The sequence below is a fragment of the Chiloscyllium punctatum genome, unplaced genomic scaffold (assembly GCF_047496795.1).
Source record: "Chiloscyllium punctatum isolate Juve2018m unplaced genomic scaffold, sChiPun1.3 scaffold_988, whole genome shotgun sequence".
NCBI classification, from domain to species: domain Eukaryota; kingdom Metazoa; phylum Chordata; class Chondrichthyes; order Orectolobiformes; family Hemiscylliidae; genus Chiloscyllium; species Chiloscyllium punctatum.
Genome location: NW_027310722.1, coordinates 1 through 20000, shown reverse-complemented (window position 1 = coordinate 20000; position 20000 = coordinate 1). Strand labels below are relative to the sequence as shown.

General features: G+C 48.4%; 1 protein-coding gene across 1 annotated transcript in view; it reads right to left on the bottom strand.

Moving 5' to 3' along the window:
- LOC140474411 (cingulin-like) overlaps window positions 1-18858 on the bottom strand; it is a gene marked incomplete at its 5' end in the record, with an annotated part of 24167 nt that extends 5309 nt beyond the window's left edge. The window contains 4 exons of the mRNA XM_072567692.1: window positions 3612-3775; window positions 6088-6196; window positions 11218-11336; window positions 18775-18858. Of these exons, the coding sequence (XP_072423793.1) occupies window positions 3612-3775; window positions 6088-6196; window positions 11218-11336; window positions 18775-18858 (476 nt within the window). The remainder of the gene's footprint in view (window positions 1-3611; window positions 3776-6087; window positions 6197-11217; window positions 11337-18774) is intronic.
- Between the last annotated feature and the right edge of the window lie 1142 nt (window positions 18859-20000).

Below are 20000 nucleotides of genomic sequence, written 5' to 3'. Positions count from 1 at the left end.
AAGTTGCCGAGGCAGCATTAACCTTGCCTGGAGCTCTGGATAGCGACGATGGAGGCTCTGATTATTTCTGCTTCCTTCTCTCCACACCACAGCTGACTAGGAACCTTTCCCCTCGGCTCTCAGGGCCCGTCTTGTGTTGAAGATTTGCTCACTGATTGCCGTGTTCCAAACACATCGGGTTCGGGGATGTGACTCCTCCGACTCGAAGCCAGGGATTTACACCACCGTGCCACGAGGGGTCACAGCTTTGCTGATAGCCCTACCCGTATTTTGGGAATACTGCTGGGATCGGGATTGGTGCCGAGAGAGGAGAGAGAGAGAGAGAGAGAGAGAGAAGAGAGAGAGAGAGAGAGAGAGAGAGAGAGAGGGGCACTGGCAAAGCTTTTTGTGTTCCATCATCAGGACTGAGTGTGCAAGAATGCCAAATTTCAAAGGGAATGCACTGCAGGAGAAGGGAGGGTGTCGACCGGTTGGCTAGTAGACTTCGGTCGAGGTGTTGCCATGGAGAATGCACCAGGCAAGTTATTCCCAAGATTTCATTGATAGTCAAGGCAGGCAAGCTGTGTTTGGTTGTGGGTGATGCCATGGGGAAAGCGCCCCAAGAATCAGCACTCTCCAAGTACGGAGTTTTATTGAGCTTGGACAGAGGACAGGATCCTGTGTGCGAATACACCTAAATTCTAAAGTTTAGGTGGACCCTGCCAACAACCCATCAAGAGATGCAGGTTTAGTTACAACATTGAAAAGATAGGTACGTGATTAGGAAACGTTTGGGGTGAATATGGGCCAAACATAGGCAGAAATAAAAAAAAAACAGAAATTGCTGGAAAAGCGCAGCGGGTCTGGCAGTATCCGTAGAGAGAAATCAGAGCTAATTTTTCAGTTTGAGTGACGCCGCTGAGCTTTTCCAGCAATTTCTTGGAAACACAGTCGGTGTGGATGGGTCGGACCCAAGGGTCTGTTTCCATGACCAAGTGAAAACAATAGTCTGGCTACTTGACAAACAGTGCCTAGCATATGTAGGCTGTAACTGCCCAGTGAGTGGTGGATCGTGTCAAACAGCACCTCTCTGCAGCTGCTCTCGACAGGCAGAGTCAAGCTGGCGGGCGCTCACAAAATGCAGAAGATAGGGTCCAACATCAGGTTCAATCCCACCACCGGGTAGCCCTTACACACCAACCCAGAGTGTGCTAAGAATTACACCAGTTCAAGATTACCGACTATAGCAATACTCCAGCACTGTTGTACCGAGCGTCTGTGAAATACTGTTATAGTCCAAAGTTACGCAGAGTTGGACAGTCTCTCTTTACAGCCATGCCACGCTATTAGGTGAGCATCATGCAACAGAGATTTTTAAACTAATCCTATTAGTGTTTTAGCTTGCAAACAGCACCTTTGCTTGTGATCGGTTACCCAAGCCCGGGTGGCAGGCTGAGTTCTTAGTAATGGCTTGTAAGCAGCAGGTAAAGCCAGTGAAAGTGGCTGCGTAAACCACTATTGTCAGAGGTTTGACAGTCGGCGCGTGCACAGCACATATCTACATGAGACAGAGATTTAAAACATGAACTTACAACAACTCAGTCTGCCTCTCGCTTATAGTGGAACAGCCTGGAGAAAGAACAAGGTGTTGGGGGGGGTGAACAGAGTTTACACTTGGTCTGACATACTGTAACTGAGAATCGAGTTTACTGATGTCCTTTAGGGAAGAAACACAGTCCCCCTTTGCCCAGTCTGGGCCGAGATGTGTGACTCCTGACACACGTGGTTGACATTCAGCAGCCCTATGAAATGGTCCTAGAAAATAAGAGCAGGAGTCGGCCATTCTGCCCTTGTGGACTGCCCCCCCCCCCCGCGCCAGCCAATATGATCATCCAACTCATATCCTTTTATCTCTTCTGCCCCCAAGAGCCATGTCTAAATCCTGCACGAAAACATTCCATGTTCCGGCCCCAACCAGGCTCTGTGGCAGAGCTTTCCACAGGCTCCCCACTCTCAGGGGAACGACATATCTTCCTACTTGGCCTACCGTTTATCCTGAGAGGTTGCGATTCCTGGTTCTGACCTCCCTAGTCATTGGGAACATTGTTCCTGAGTTTACACTGTCTGGGTCCTGCAGAATTTAATACACCCCCCCCCCCCCCCCCACCCCCCCCAAAGTTATAGTCCAGCAGATTTATTTGGAATCACTAGCTTTCGGAATGCCGTTCCTTCATCAGGTGGTTGTGGAGCTGGACCATAAGACAGAATTTATAGCAAAAGGGTTACAGTGTCGTGGAGCTGTAATGATATATTAAACACATTTAGATTAAGTCTTTCATCTTTTAGAATTATCCATTCTTTAAGTACTTCCAAAGAAACCTGTTGGCTTATAACTTGGGGGGGGGGGGCGGCGAGAGATTTGTAACTTGCTGATTTTTGTTGAGGACGTGGATTCGTTCACCGGGCTGGCACGTTTTTTTTTTTGCAGATGTTTTGTCGCCCTGCTAGATGATATCGTCAGCACACCGCCTGGAGTGAGGTGTTGGATTTGTCGCCCTGCTAGATGATATCGTCAGCACACCGCCTGGAGTGAGGTGTTGGAGGCGGCACACGGACGGTGTCACCTCAGCGTGGTGACGAAACGTCTGCGGAAAAACACGCCAGCCCGGCGAACGAATCCACGACTTCGGTCGCGACCCGAGCAGAGAGTCTCTTCAAAAAAAATAAAAAACCCCCATCCTGTTCCCCCAGCCACCACCACACGACCCCTCAGCCCTGAAGAAGTGAAAAACCTCCGCATTCATCCTCATGATATAGAATCGGCCAGACAAGTCACTCGGTTCCATTGGTTCAACTAACGCCTTCTCAGGTGGTGAGTGGGGATGAGCAGTAAATGCGGTGGTGGACACATCTTGAAAAAGGGTTTTGGTGCGAGAGCAGAGCTGCTGCATCAACCCGCCGTGCTCTTGCCAGCTGGCAAGGATGATCTGTTCAGGCATACTGAAGGGTGGGGGTTGGGGTGTAGCGATGGCCAAGGGCTTGGGGCAGAGGGATGGACATAAACCCGAACATATATTCTCAGGGGTTTGGTCAGGTCATATTTATTAATTGCTCATCCCTACCCCACCTCATTTCACAAGGAAAAACAGAGGTATAGCTGAAGCATACCATAAGACAGAGGAGTGGAGGTATGCCATTCTGCCCATTCAGTGAGATCATGGTTGATCTGATCATCATCCTCAGCTTCACTGTCCTGCCCTGCCCTGCCCACCCCCCCCCCCCCCCCGCCAAGAAGAATTCTGCCTTCTTGGTCACAGGACAAGGGGGTAAGCGACGCCCGAATTGTCTCGGAGCCTGGAGCCGCTGCCTCAGAGCGCCACAGTCAGTGTGGGTGTGGGTGTGGGGGTGGGGGCACCCGCACTGCTGCCAGGGATTTTGACCCTGCTGCAGCAAAGGCATGTCCAACACAACCCCAAGTCTGGATGGCTTTGGGGGGGGGGCTTGGAGAGGGGAAGTGGTGGGTTCGCAAGGTGGCTGTCTAACCAGCCTGTGCATCTTGTACAAACTGCTGTTACTGCGCCTCGGCAATGGGGGAAACCGAGTCGAGGGCAGTGAACGTTTTGGTCTCTTACCAGACATCCTTCTCCAAGGATTTGATGCGGTTCTGTAGCTGCTCGTTGACCTCGTGGAGATCCTCCAGCTCCCGCAAGCTCTTCTTCCTCGCCGTTTCCAGTCGCTCAATCTCCTCCTCCGCTTCATCGACTTGTCGCTTCAGTGCCTTCACACGCAGGGTCAGCTGTGCAAAACAAAACAAAAAAAATGCAATGGATAGAGGCAAGCTGTGAAAGGGACCTGCTGCAAAACAAGTTATTTTGATGTTATTGTGTGCAATTCTGGTCTCCCTCCTATACGAAGGATGTTGTGAAACTTGAAAGGGTTCAGAAAAGATTTACAAGGATGTTGGAGGGTTTGAGCTACAGGGAGAGGCTGAACAGGCTGGGGCTGTTTTCCCTGGAGCGTCGGAGGCTGAGGGGTGACCTTATAGAGGTTTATAAAATCATGAGGGGCATGGATAGGGTAAATAGACAAGGTCTTTTCCCTGGGGTCGGGGGAGTCCAGAACTAGAGGGGCATAGGTTTAGGGTGAGAGGGGAAAGGGACCTAAGGGGCAACATTTTCACTCAGAGGGTGGTACGTGTATGGAATGAGCTGCCAGAGGAAGTGGTGGAGGCTGGTACAATTACAATATTTAACAGGCCATCTGGATGGGGACGTGAATAGGAAGGGTTTGGAGGGATATGAGCCTAGTGCTGGCAAATGGGATGAGATTAATTTAGGATATCTTTACACAGAGGGTGGTGGGGGCCTGGAACACATTGCCAGTGGAGGTGGCAGAGGCAGGAACGATATCGTCATTTAAGATGTATCTAGTCAGATACATCACTGGGCAGGGAGCAAAGGGATACAAATCATTAGAAAATAGGTGGTAGGTTTAGCTGGAGGATCTGGATCAGCACAGGCTTGGAGGGCTGAAGGGCCTCTCCTGTGCTCGAATTTTCTTTGCTCCTTTGCTCTTGATATCTGGTCGGCATGGACGAGTTGGATCGAAGGGTCTGTTTCCGTGCTGTACATCTTTATGACTCTATGACAAGTCCTAACCCTCCTGAAACATTACTGTTTGCTACCCAGGCAAGTCCCGGTATTTCCTCACAGCAGTCGTTCAGTGCAATAATGAGAGCGTGCTAACTCCACACAGACAGTCGCCCAGAGGCTGGAATCGAACCTGGGACCCTTGCACTGTGAGGCAGCAGTGCTAACCACTGAGCCACCGTGCTGCCCAATGCAGAAGACAGGAGCAGCAGTAGGCCATTCGGCCCTTCCAGCCTGCAGTACCATTCAATGTTATCATGGCTGATCATGCAATCTCTCAGTCTCCCACTCTCTCTCCATACCCATTGATCCTGTTAGCTGCAAGGGCCACGCCCTCTTGAATATATCGAATGGTCTAGCCCCAACAGAATTCTGTGGGAGAGAATTCCACAGGTTCGTACCTCTCCGAGTGAAGAAATGCTTCCTCATCTCAGTCCCGAACGGCTTGCTGCTTATTCTTGGACTGTGACCCCCTCGTTCTGGATTTCCCCAACATCCTGCATCTAGCCTGTCCAGTTCCATCAGGATTTTATATGTCCCCATGAGATTCTGCTCCCACGGCCCCATTCTTCCCAAGTTCCAGTGAGTCCAAGCCCAGTCAATCCAGTCTTTTCTCACAGGCCCGTCTGCACCCTCCTAAATGTCTGAGTCCTTATTCGGAGGCTCAGGCCAAGTATTCTGGGATCTTCAGTTAAGGGAGACAATCTCAGCACCTATCCCACCCAGCTCCTAAAAGGTTGTCTGTGTATCATGTGGGAAAGCCAGCTAATGCACTGGGGCCTAGCCTTGTCCTGAGATGTGGGCAGGAGATGTGCAACAAATCAACGTGGCGTCACTTACAGGTAAGGCAGACGAGTGTTAGATTTGTTTTTGAATTGGATCCCTATTACCAGTACAGGCAGCTGGGACCCCAATTTAACATCTCATTGGGTGGCATGGTGGCTCAGTGGTTAGCACTGTTGCCTTTCAGCGCCAGGGACCCGGGTTCGATTCTGGCTTCGGGTGACTGTCTGTGTGGAGTTTGTACATTCTCCCAGGGTCTGCTTGGGTTTCCTCCGGGTGCTCTGGTTTCCTCACACACTCCAAAAATGTGCAAGTTAGGGTAGGTTGACCATGGGAAGTGCAGTTGTAGGAGAGGAGGGTGGGACATTCTTCAGAAGAGTTGGTGTAAGCTGGATGGGCCGAACAGCCTGCTTCCACACTGTAGGAACTCTATGATCTGAACGAGGCAGGGCGACCAAGTAGTCAATCCTCATTAGAGTGCAAAGTCAGATCCCGTTTGCAGGCCTCCAGCAATGGCCTGAAGTGAGTCAAACTGGTGTGAGGGTACATTCAAACATACTGCAACTCGAAGGGGGTAAACCAGGGTGCTGTAACCCTCCACTCCGGGTGAAGTGAGACACAGTAAGTTCACAGTGGGGGAGAACTATCTCCTGACCGTCCTCCCTGAAAGCCGTACCTGGTCCTTCTCATCAGACACCTGCTGCCTTTCATCATCGAGCTGAATGGTTAGTTCCTTGACTTTCCGCTCCAGCTTGCGATTGGATGCCTGCAGTGCACTTCGGTCCCTAGTAATTTGAAACACAGAGAATGAAAATGTGTCAGTGTGAGTGTGTGAGTGTGTTGAGTGAGTGAGTGTGTGAGTGTGTGAGTGAATGTGAGTGAATGTGAGTGAATGTGAGTGTGTGTGTCTGTGTGAGAGTGTGTGTCTGTGTGAGAGTGTGTGTCTGTGTGAGAGTGTGTGTCTGTGTGAGAGTGTGTGTCTGTGTGAGAGTGTGTGTCTGTGTGAGAGTGTGTGTCTGTGTGAGAGTGTGTGTCTGTGTGAGAGTGTGTGTCTGTGTGAGAGTGTGAGAGTGTGAGAGTGTGTGAGTGAGAGTGTGTGTGTGTGAGTGAGTGAGAGTGTGAGTGTGAGTGTGAGTGAGAGTGTGTGTGTGTGTGTGTGAGAGAGTGTGAGAGAGTGTGTGAGAGAGAGAGAGAGCGCGTGAGAGAGTGTGTGTGAGAGAGAGAGAGAGAGAGAGAGAGAGAGAGAGAGAGAGAGAGAGAGAGAGAGAGAGAGAGAGAGAGAGAGAGAGAGAGCGCGCCAGAGACAGAGAGAGAGACAGAGAGAGAGCGAGAATGAGAAGGGAGAAAGGTTTATTTGCCATCTCTGACATATTTTGAACATTTCAACTCCACATTACTATTTACCCTTGGATTCTTAGAACGTGAGGAGAGTCACTGGACTCAAAATGTTAACTGCTTTCTCTCCAGAGACGCTGCCAGACCTGCCGGGTTTCTCCCACACTTTCTGCTTTTATTTCAGATCTTCAGCAGCCCAAGTTCTTTGCTTTGTTTGACCCCGAGCTTTGTGACTGACAAGGGAATCAAATGAAGGTAGTTCCACAGATTCTCAACGTTTGTGGGGAAATACTTGCTGCCATTGGTTGGGACACTGTTGGGGGGGGGGGGGGCAGAAAGGGAAGAGGAGAGAACTCTCCTACTTGCAAGTGGGACAAATATGGAAGCAATGAGCAGAAAAGGATCGGCTGGACCATCGGGCCTGGCTCACAACGTAGCTAAATACTTTGCAACACCTCACCCCCCCCGCAAGACCTCGGCACAACCTTTTGACACCCACCCCAACAGGCTTCTTGATCACACGGTTAAACTATGGAACTCTCTAAATGCAAACACACTCTACGGTTAACACATCCCTTCCTGCCATCACCAATCCCCTCCCTCCCCATCTGACCTCTCGACATCTCGTGCTGGCACAACAGCAACCGTCTCGATTTCTTAAGTCTCTCTAACGCAGCTCGTTCTGAACTTGCTGCACTGTGTCCTCCCAGGCCTGTTCACCTGAAATATAACTCTGTCCTGTCTTTGCTCCCCCCCCCCACCCCCCACCCCCCTCGCCTTCCACAGACTTCCTCACTACTCCCCCTGCTTCACACACACTTTCATGCTCTCTGTCTCCCACCAAATCTGCTGAGCAGTTCCCTCCTTTGTTAGTGTTTTGAGCTTAATCCCCCCCCCCCCAACCCCTAATCTCTCCTGTGTTGAGTTTTGTGTTGACTAAGTGTGACTGCGAGATGGTTTACTATAATGAGGGTGCTGCATAGATACAATGAACGGGCATTCCACATTGCTGCCCCCTTCTCACCATCGGCCCAGATTATGAACCCAAATATGCAAGCAGGCAGCAGTGATTGAAGTGCTGCACAGAGAGCCAGGGTGGGCGACTGTATCATGTTTCAAAACAACAAATCACAACAATTACTTGCTTGTCTTTACTCTTTTTGTTTTGAAAGTGTGAAAAAACACAGATGTTTGCTTTCCCAGGCCACAGTCCCCTCAAGATTGCACGTAAATGAAAGAGCAGAAGAAAAGGGAGAGATTAGTGTGCAGTCTGGGTTTCTTCTGCATGCAGAGACAGGGAGACTCACGTGAAGCAAATGGATTAGTTTTAAAAGGACCACTGCGCTTTCCCCGAGCGGATCGACCAGAGTTTTCACAGTCACGAGGTCATTTGAAATCTCCGGGCCTTTCAAAGCGCAGTAAAGAGCCCCATGCTCTTGGTCCTGAGCCAATGGTGGAATCAGCGAACTTTCAGTGGAAGTGCTGAAACTCTGACGGATAATGGCTGCTTCCAGGGTGTAGGAACAGGACTAGCTCTTAGAGCATATATGAGAAAGATCGCAGGAAACGACCCTTGCCCCGAGTCATCCGAAAATTGAAAACAGGAGGCCTTGGCAAGTAAATGAAGTGGAAAGCGTGAGAATGTGAGGTGTTGAGTAGAGGACCCGCACTTGGGTCGGTCACTACAACCAGCAGTCGAAAGAAGGTTCACTCAGTTGATTCTGGATATAGAGGGACTGTCTTATGGGGAGAGGGTGAGATCTGGGCATTGTAGTTTCAAAGGAGTAGAGGAGACCTTATTGGAACATAGAAGATTCTTTCAGGACCTCGACAGAAATTACTGGTCGTTCTGCGTTTAGTTAATACAAATTTGCTGCAACGTGATTGACAAATTGGGGACGCTGTTCTTAAAGCGTGAACTTTTAAAACAGGTTGGCTGTAACGCGATTAAATTGCCAAAACTTTCAGCGCTGCTTCTAAAGCAGGATTTTTCTATAACGTGGGGTTGCACAAGGACACAACCATCGCGTTGACAGAAGAACCACCTGTCCTTTCCACTGTGGGACAGTCTAAGACCAGAGGGTGTAATCTCAGAGTAAGCGATCACCGTTTGAGAGAGAGGTGAGGAGGAGTTTGTTCTCTCTGGGTAGCGAATTGGTGGAAATCTCTTCTGCAGAGCCTGTATAAAAGGATGAGGTTGATGAACTTCTAATTGGTGAGATCTAGGGTCATGCAAGAAAGGACTGAAGGTGATGTTGAGAATCATCAGGTCGGCCATGATCTCACTGATTAGCAGTGCAGATTCAATGGGCCAAGTGTCTGACTTTTGCTGCTATATTGTGGTAGAAGGTTAGGGGTTTTGACTGGGGTTCAGTTCGATGAGGTTTCAGCTCACCCCTAAAACACCTAATCTCAACCTGGGAGGGTTTACAGAAAGAGTACAGGCAGAGCAAGGCTCACACTTTGCTCATGCACACGAGAGTCTTCTCACGTCGGGAGGCTGTTGCATTGCTCTGGCTGAGCAGGAACCAACTGCAGATTGGACGGATTTGCAGACCGATAATTGAGCTGGGCAACACGGTGGCTCAGTGGTTAGTGCTGCTGCCTCACAGTGTCAGGGACCCGGGTTCGATTTGCCCCGCAGGGCGACTGTGAGGAGTTTGCACGTTCTCCCCCGCCGTTGGCAGGGATTTCCACCGGGTGCTCCAGTTTCCTCCCACAGTCCAAAGACATGCAGGTTAGGGTGGATTGGCCATGCTAAATTGTCCCATAGTGTCCAGGGATGTGCAGGTTAGGGTGGATCGGCCATGCTAAATTGTCCCATAGTGCCCAGGGATGTGCAGGTTAGGGTGGATCGGCCATGCTAAATTGTCCCATAGTGCCCAGGGATGTGCAGGTTAGGGTGGATTGGCCATGCTAAATTGTCCCATAGTGCCCAGGGATGTGCGGGTTAGGGTGGATTGGCCATGCTAAATTGTCCCATAGTGTCCAGGGATGTGCAGTTAGGGTGGATTGGCCATGATAAATTGTCCCATAGTGCCCCAGGGATGTGCGGGTTAGGGTGGATTGGCCATGCTAAATTGTCCCGTAGTGCCCCAGGGATGTGCAGGTTAGGGTGGATTGGCCATGCTAAATTGTCCCATAGTGCCCAGGGATGTGCAGGTTCGGGTGGATTGGCCATGCTAAATTGTCCCGTAGTGCCCCAGGGATGTGCAGGTTAGGGTGGATTGGCCATGCTAAATTGTCCCATAGTGCCCCAGGGATGTGCAGGTTAGGGTGGATTGGCCATGCTAAATTGTCCCATAGTGCCCCAGGGATGTGCAGGTTAGGGTGGATTGGCCATGCTAAATTGACCCATAGTGTCCAAGGATGTGCAGGTTAGGGTGGATTGGCCATGTTAAATTGTCCCATAGTGCCCAGGGATGTACAGGTTAGGGTGGATTGGCCATGCTAAATTGTCCCGTAGTGCCCAGGGATGTGCAGGTTAGGGTGGATTGGCCATGCTAAATTGTCCCATAGTGCCCAAGGAAGGGCGGGTTAGGGTGGATTGGCCATGCTAAATTGTCCCATAGTGCCCAGGGTGTGCAGGTTAGGGTGGATTGGCCATGCTAAATTGACCCATAGTGTCCAAGGATGTGCAGGTTAGGGTGGATTGGCCATGCTAAATTGTCCCATAGTGCCCAGGGATGTGCAGGTTAGGGTGGATTGGCCATGATAAATTGTCCCGTAGTGCCCAGGGATGTGCAGGTTAGGGTGGACTGGCCGTGCTAAATTGTCCCATAGTGCCCAGGGATGGGCGGGTTAGGGTGGATTGGCCGTGCTAAATTGTCCCATAGTGCCCAGGGATGGGCGGGTTAGGGTGGATTGGCCGTGCTCAACTGTTCCGTGGTGTCCAGGGATGTGCAGGTTAGGTAATTTGGCCGTGGGAAATGAAGGGCTGCAGGGTTGTGGGTGTGGTGGGATGCTCTTCAGAGAGTCAGCATGGAGGTGGTAGGCCGAATGGCTGTCTTCCACCCTGTAGGGATTCTATGATTAGAGGACACACTCCATGGCCATCAAGTGAAGACCCCAGTGCGTCTGGCCCAGAGACACAGACGTGACCCTTCCCATCCCCAAGAGCTTCTAATATAAATCCATGTCCTTCTAGTTATTGCACTCCCTACTCAGGGGATAGCTTTCTCCTAAGTATACTCCTCAGAATTATGTACTTCTCTAACCAGGCCTCTCCCCTCCCCTGAAACAACCCCCATCTCTGCTCTAAAGGGAAATAACTCCAACCTGTCTACTCTGTAGTTTCACAGCTGAGAGATCACAGCCCAGGCCACGTCCTGGTGAAACACCTCTGGGTTGGTGGTGCCAATAGCAAGGGAATGCTGTCTTTCAGGTAAGGTGCTCAACTGAGAACCTGCTGCTTGTTAACCACATCTCCCCCTCCCCAAATCCACCATCCCCTTTGTCTCAAAGTGTATACCTTTCCTCTGACTGTAAGCGATCCTCCAGCTCCCTGATGCGAGATTCGAGTTGGGACAAGTTGGCACTCGGTTTCAGAGTACCTTCAGAGTTGGACAGGCGAATCTTTAAATCTTTTACCTGCGAGAGAAACATAAATCAGAGTTAATTGTAAGGTATGGGACTGGAAGAAGGTTAAGTCACGTCTGACTGAATTTACAACTGGTTTTTTTCTTCTGCATTCCACCCAGACTTGCCATGTCAACTGCCCATACAGAGTTCTGTAACCAGCTGGTTGGCAAGAACCAACACTGTGTAATGTGTAGGCTGGCTGGGACTCTGGCCAGGTTCATGAGAGTACATAGTATGATCTCACCAGACAGAAATGGAGACATCACTGGGAAATAAACAGTAGGGCGTCTCAGGGGATGACGTTATCAGCTCAATGACACAGATGAACAACTGGAAGGAAATGGAGGCCTCTGATGCTCAAAATTCCAGGTACAAACCACAAGGTAAAATGAGGAGGTGCTCGAAATTGCAAGAACAGAAACTTTGCAACACGCAGAAACAGAAATCGTTGGAGAAACTCAGCAGCATCTGTGGACAGAGAAACAGAGCTAATGTCGAATCCCCTAAAAGGGTCTGTTTCTCTCTCTACATATGCTGCCAGATAATTGAAGAGAAAGTACTGGAGGAACGCAGCAGGTCTGGCAGCGTGTGTATATAAAGAAAGAATCGGACTCAATGTTAACTCTGTTTTTCTCTCTCTCCACAGATGCTGCTGGACCTAAACGAGTTTCTCCAGGAATTTCTGTTTTTGTGTGTTTCGGTTCTCCAACATCCGCAGTTTTTATCATTGGCACTTTGCCTGCTTATGGCTGAAATACCTGTGGTTCTCTTTTCTGGACCTCACTTGGAGAAATTCAGTGGTATCAGCTGAGACAGAAACCTTTCCTGAGGACGACACAATTCTTGTTTGAGAGTCAAACATTAACTCAGTTTCTCTGTCCACTGTGTTCCTTCTGTGATTAAAAACTTAAAATATAAGCCATAAGTATTAATTCAACCTAGTTCTAGATTAGAGTGGTGCTGGAAAAGCACAGCAGTTCAGGCAGCATCCGAGGAGCAGTAAAATTGACGTTTCGGGCAGAAACCCTTAGCTGTATTCCTGGTGAAGGGCTTTTGCCCAAGACGTCGATTTTACTGCTTCTCGGATGTTGCCTGAACTGCTGTGCTTTTCCAGCACCACTCTAACCTAGAATCTGGTTTCCAGCATCTGTAGTCCTTGCTTTTACCTTTGACTTTAACCTGGAACAGTGTTTTGTAGAGGAATAACAGTGTGCTATTTTCTGGGTCTGTAGATTGAAAGAAGCAAAAATGCCCTTAATCGAGAGATATGCTCTTCTTGTCGGATGTGGGAGTTCAGTGAGAGTTTACGTGTTACTGAGGATTGTATCTGCAACAAATGCCGCTGTTTGCGAATCCTATCAGATCGAATGGATCGGTTGGAGAGGCAGTTAGAGGCAATGAGGAATTTACAAGAGCAAGGGGATGTGATGGATGGCAGTTAAAGAAAGGGGAGGGAAGTCTCAGATACAGTCACATAGATGGATTAACTCCAGGAAAAGGTAAGAGAGGTAGGCAGGTAGTGCAGGAGTCTTCGTGGTTATCCCCATTTCAAACAAGTATGCTGTTTTGGAAAATGTAGGGGGTGATGGATTCTCAGGAGTAAGTAGCACGAACAGCCAAGTTTCTGGTATTGAGACTGGCTCTGATGTAATGAGAGGTACATTGGCTTCCAAGTGATCGACTGTGCTAGGGGATTCTCTAGTCCAAGTTACAGACAGGCGTTTCTGCGGCCAGCAGCCAAAAATCAGAATGGTGTGTACCTTCCCTGGTGCCAGGATCAAGGATGTCTCAGAGAGGGTGCAGAATGTTTGCAAGGGGGAGAGGGACAAGCAGGAGGTCATTGTACACATTGGAACCAATGACATAGGAAGGGAAAAGGTTGAGATTCTTAAGGGAGATTACAGAGAGTTAGGCAGGAAATTAAAAAGGAGGTCCTCAAGGGTAGTAATATCTGGATTACTCCCGGTGCTACGAGCTAGTGAGGGCAGGAATAGGAAGATAGAGCAGATGAATGCATGGCTGAGGAGCTGGTGTATGGGAGAAGGATTCACATTTTTGGATCATTGGAAGCTGTTTTGGGGTAGAAGTGACCTGTACAAGAAGGACGGATTGCACTTAAATTGGAAGGGGACTAATATACTGGTAGGGAAATTTGCTCGAGCTGCTCGGGAGGATTTAAACTAGCAAGGTTGGTGTGGAGGGGGCCGGGGGGGGGGGATGACCCAGGGAGATACTGAGGAAAGATTTCAATCTGAGACTTGTACAGTTGAGAACAAAGGTGCGATAAACAAAGTCAGTGCAGGCACGGACAAAGCAGAGAACAAGGTAGGACTAATAAATTAAACTGCATTTATTTCAATGCAAGGGGCCTAACAGGGAAGGCAGACAAACTCAGGGCATGGTTAGGAACATGGGACTGGGTATCATAGAAATTACAGAAACGTCGCTCAGGGATGGACAGGACTGGCAGCTTAATGTTCCAAGACACAAATGCTACAAGAAGGACAGAAAGGGAGGCAAGAGAGGAGGGGGAGTGGTGTTTTTGAGAAGGGATAGCATTACAGCTGTACTTAGGGAGGACATTCCCTGAAATACATCCAGGGAAGTTATTTGGGTGGAACTGAGAAATAAGGAAGGGATGAACACCTTATTGGGATTATATTTTAAACCCCCTAATAGTCAGGAGATTAATTTGTAAGGAGATCTCAGTTATCTGTAAGAATAATAGGGTGGTTATGGAAGGGGATTTTAACTTTCCAAACATAGACTGGGACTGCCATAGTATTAAGGGTTTACATGGAGAGGAATTTGTTTAAATGTGTACAAGAAAAGTTTCTGATTCAGTGTGTGGATGTACCTACTAGAGAAGGTTCAAAATCTGATCTACCTTTGGGAAACAAGGCAGGGCAGGTGACTGAGGTGTCAGTGGGGGAGCATTTTGGGGCCAGCGACCATAATTCTATGAGATTTAAAATAGTGATGGAAAAGGATAGACCAGCTCTAAGCTGCAGAAAGACCAATTTTGACGGTATTAGGCAAGAACTTTCAAAAGCTGATAGGGTGCAGATAAAAGGTATGGCTGGAAAATGGGAAGCCTTCAGAAATGAGATAACAAGAGTACAGAGAAAGTTATGTTCCTGTCAGGGTGAAAGGGAAGGCTGGTAGGTATAGGGAATGCTGGATGACTAAAGAAATTGAGGGTTTGGTTAAGAAAAAGAAGGAAGCATATGTCAGGTACAGACAGGATAGATCGAGTGAATCATTAGAAGAGTATAAAGGCAGTAGGAGTATACTTAAGAGGGAAACCAGAAAGGCAAAAAGGGGACATGAGATAGTTTTAGCAAATAGAGTTAAGGAGAATCCAAAGGGTTTTTATAAATACATTAAGTACAAAAGGGTAACTAGGGAGAGAATAGGGCCCCTCAAAGATCAGTAAGGCTGCCTTTGTGTGGAGCAGCAGAAGATGGGACAGATGTAAACGAGTATTTTGCATCAGTATTCACTGTGGAATAGGTCATGGAAGATATTGAACTCAGGGAAATAGATGGTGACACCTTGAAAAATGTCCATATTACAGAGGAGGAAGTGCTGGATGTCATGAAACGCATAAAGGTGGATAAATCCCCAGGGCCCGACCAGGTGTACCCTAGAACTCTGTGGGAAGCTAGAGAAGTGATTGCTGGGTCTCTTACTGAGATATCTGTATCATCGATAGTCACAGGTGAGGTGCCGGAAGAGGAGGTTGGTTAACGCTGTGCCACTGTTTAAGAAGGCGGGTAAGGACAAGCCAGGGAACTATAGACCGGTGAGCCTGACCTCGGTGGTGGGCAAGTTGTTGGAGGGAATCCTGAGGGACAGGATGTACATGTATTTGGAAAGGCAAGGACTGATTCAGGATAGTCTACATGGCTTTGTGTGTGGGAAATCATGTCTCACAAACTTGATTGAGTTTTTTGAAGAAGTAACAAAGAAGATTGATGAGGGCAGAGTGGTAGATGGGATCTATATGGACTTCAGTAAGGTGTTCAACAAGGTTCCCCATGGGAGACTGGTGAGCAAGGTTAGATCCCATGGAATACGGGAGAAGTAGCCATTTGGATACAGAACTGGCTCAAAGGTAGAAGACAGAGGGTGGTGGTGGAGGGTTGTTTTTCAGACTGGAGCCTGTGACCAGTGGAGTGCCACAAGGATCGGTGCTGGACCCTCTACTTTTCATCATTTATGTAAATGATTTGGAGGCGAGCATAAGAGGTACAGTTAGTAAGTTTCCTGATGATACCAAAATTGGAGGTGTAGTGGTCAGCGAAGAAGGTTACCTCCAATTACAACGGGATCTTGATCAGATAGGCCAATGGGCTGAGAAGTGGCAGATGGGGTTTAGAGTTATAGAGATGTACAGCACAGAAACAGACCTTTTGGTCCAACCCGTCCACGCCGACCAGATATCCCAACCCAATCTAGTCCCACCTGCCAGCACCTGGCCCATATCCCTCCAAACCCTTCCTATTCATATACCCAGCCAAATGCCTCTTAAATGTTGTCATTGTACCAGCCTCCACCACTTCCTCTGGCAGCTCATTCCATACAAATACCACCCTCCATGAAAAAGTTGTCCCTTAGGTCTCTTTTATATCTTTTCCCTCTCACCCTAAACCTATGCCCCTCTAGTTCTGGACTCCCCGACCCCAGGGGAAAGACTTTGCCTATTTACCCTATCCATGCCCCGCAATTTTGTAAACCTCTAAGGTCACCCCTCTTGGAAAGGCAAATCTTAGGAGGACTTATACACTTAATGGTAAGTATTACTGAACAAAGAGACCTTGGTTTGCAGGTTCATTGCTCCTTGAAAGTGGAGTCGCAGGTAGATAGGATAGTGAAGGCGGCGTTTGGTATGCTTTCCTTTATTGGTCAGACTATTGAGTACAGGAGTTGGGAGGTCATGTTGTGGCTGTACAGGACATTGCTTAGGCCACTGTTGGAATATTGCAATTCTGGTCTCCTTGCTATCAGAAAGATGTTGTGAAACTTGAAAGGGTTCAGAAAAGATTTACAAGGATGTTGCCAGGATTGGAGGGTTTGAGCTGTAGGGAGAGGTTGAACAGGCTGGTGCTGTTTTCCCTAGTGTGCCGGAGGCTGAGGGGTGACCTTACAGAGGTTTATAAAATCATTAGGGACATGGATATGATGAATACATCAGGTCTTTTCCCTGGGGTGGGGGAGTCCAGAACTAGAGGGGAATAGGTTTAGGGTGAGAGGGGAAAGATATAAAAGAGACCTAAGGGGCAAAGTTTTTATTCAGAGGGTGGTACGTGTATGGAACGAGCTGCCAGAGGATGTGGTGGAGGCTGGTACAATTGCAACATTTAAAAGGCATCTGGATGGGTTTATGAATAGGAAGGGTTTGGAGGGATATGGGCTGGGTGCTGGCAGGTGGGACTAGATTGGGTTGGGATATCTGGTCGGCATGGACGGGTTGGACCAAACGGTCTGTTTCCGTGCTGTACATCTCTATGACTCCATGACCTCTGTTTTAGTTCAGATCTATTGCATTTGCAGATCGTTTGATTTTAATTTAACATTTTGGCCATTTGACCAGGGCTGGTGAGTTACAGAGGTGATATTATAAACTTCAAAACTTTAATAACTGTTCGCAGATTGAGAGAAACAACAAAGATAAACTGTTAAACATGAAGGGATCCTCAATAACTCTGGAATAAAATTATTACGAGGTAAAGACAAGCTACTTCATAGGGGATTGAAAGCAATTAGCCATGCCTAGGAAAGGAGCTGAGGCTACATCAACAGAACTGCTTTGAGACCTGCTTAATAACTGGCTGCCATATGCCGCAAGGACAAATGCAGAAGAAGTTTGGAGAGCTTACCGCTGTGTTTTTCCAAACAGACAAGCCAATGCTAAACGTCTCATGAAACAAAGAAGCTAGTTCTGTCAAGTAAGCAAGCTGCAGGCTTGATGGTTCCAGCAGAGGTGTCAATAATTTGAATGAAAAATCTAAAAGACCATCAATAATGTTGCATCACAGGCCTGAAGGACAAGAAACTGGATAAGAATCCCAAAGCCAGAACTCCTCTTCAACAAAGCTTCAAAGAACAACACTGCACGAGGATCAAACCCTAGACATTAGAGGAATCACAGCTAAATTCCACCATTAATCGGGTAAAAGCCAAGTTCAGGCTTCACTTGCTCACTTGAGCGGGTCTTATTTTGGATGCTACATACAATAAAGTTTAAATCATTATTTTAGGGCTTGGTTGCCAGTGAGGTTTCTTAATAAGTAGCTGAATTAAAGGCAAAATGTGGTGATTTACCCACAATAGAGGCCTCTGCTTGACAGCAAAGGGCAGCAGAAAGAGGGGCCTACTTCAGCTGGACAACGGTTGGCACAGAGCAGTTTCAGGGGAGGCACAGTTGATGTGTAAGGATGGCACGTACGGCAGATCTCCCTGGCAGCTACAGGACACACAGAGGGGAGGACCCAGTGAGAATGTAGTACTCAACACCAGTTACTGAGAAAAAATACAAAACGTGATGGTTCTTCAGATGGAAGATGGACAGAATGGCCTGTTTCTGTGCTGTGAAGTGTTATGCAAGTTCACCTTGTAGCATTGGCTCCAGAATGGAACTATATCTGCCCCCTCGAATATTTCTGCCTTTCTGATCCTTCCATCACTTTGCTCATCTTGAGCACTGCAGCCTTCCCTCGTCCTGCCATAGGAAGGGTATTATTAAACTGGAGAGGACTCAGAAAAGATCTACAGGATGTTGCCGGGAATGAGTTGGAAGGAGAGGCTGGGACTTTTTTGCTTCACTGGTTGAGGGTGACCTAATAGAGATTTATAAAATCACGAGGGATACAGATAAGGGGAATGGCAGGTGTCTTTTCCCTAGGGTGGGGGCATTTTTTTAAGGTCAGAGGAGAAAGATTTTAAAAAAAGACATGAGGGGCAATTTTTTTTATACGCAGAAGGGGTTCATGTGTGGAATGAACTGCCTGAGGAACGAGTGGATTGTGGGGGAGGGTGGGGGGGGGGGGGGGTGCATTTAAAAGACATTTAGATAAGTACATGAATAAGAAATGTTTGAAGGGATAGGAGCCAAGTGCAGGCAGGTGGGACTGGTTTAGTTTGGGATTACGGTTGGACCGAAGGGTCTGTTCCCGTGCTGGATGACTGTGGTCCAGCTCAGTGAGCACCTATCCAAAAGCACTAGACAGCAGTCCTCTCCCGCTCCACCAACCATCGATAGGATGCCTCTTGCGACTCCCCTCTCCTCCAGAAGTCTCTGCCCCAAACGCATCGTGACTCAGCTCGTCCGTTCACCTGCCGTGCATTGCCCAGTACATTCCCCTGATGTGGAAGGTGGAACACCAAGCCACCGTTCCGGAAACCGTTTGCTTGATGACCTTAATTCCCACCCGAGGAAACGTACCTGTCTCTCCAAGGAAATCTTATCACATTCTAGGTCCTGCCTTGCAGCTCTTTCCTGCATCAGCTCGGCTCTCAGCTGCTCAATCTGTCAGAGGAAATCAACAAAGAGATTAAAAGGAAGAAAGATGTTCCACGATAATCCAATCTTCCCAATTTACTGCAGCACAAATACTTGTCTGTACCAGTCCAGACAACAGCGATGGGGAAAACATATAGATGTGAATAAGTGTCAATAAAGGCTTTGAGTATCGTCCCTTATATAGCTGAATGCACACATCATAGGAATAGTACGAGGCCATTCAGCCCCTTGAGTGTCTGTCATTTAACTACATCTATCCCTGAACTTTCTGAAGCATTATCCACCTCGGATTAGTGATAGTCAGAGAGTCAGTGTCATCCAGCACAGAGGAGGCCCTTCTGCCCATTGAGTCTGTGTCGACCTATCTACACTAATGCCACTTTTGTGCACAGACCCATAGCCTTGAATCTTATGGCATTTCAAGTGGCTCATCCAAGTCCTTTACAAAAAGTTGTCAGGTTTCCTGCCTCATGTACCCTTCCTGGCATTATTTTCCAGATTCCCATTACCCGCTGGGAAAAGATGCTTTCCACAAGTCCCCTCTCAACCTCCTGCTTTACAATTATGCCTCTTTGTTACTGACCCTTTACCCAAGGTGAGTAGCCGCTTTCTATTCACCCTCTCCATGGTCCTCACAATGTTATACGCTTCAAATCAGGCTCCTCCCTCAATCTTTCCCTGCTTGAAAGAAAACAGCAAGGAGTTTATCCAGCCTCTCTCCCTGACATAAACGCTTCATCTAGGGCAGCGTGGCAACTCAGTGGCGAGCATCATTGTTTCACAGTGCCAAGGTCACCGTCTGTGTGGAGTTTGCACATTCTCCCCGTGTCTGCATGGGTTTCTTCCAGGTGCTCCGGTTTCCTCCCACAGTACAAAGATGTGTAGGTTAGAGTGGATTGGCCACGCTAAATTGTCCCACAGTGCCCCAGGGATGTGTAGGTTAGGGTGGATTGGCCATGCTAAATTGTCCCATAGGGCCCAGGGATGTGTAGGTTAGGGTGGATTGGCCATGCTAAATTGTCCCGTAGTGCCCAGGGATGTGCAGGTTAGGGTGGATTGGCCATGCTAAATTGTCCCGTAGTGCCCAGGGATGTGCAGGTTAGGGTGGATTGGCCGTGCTAAATTGTCCCATAGTGCCCAGGGATGTG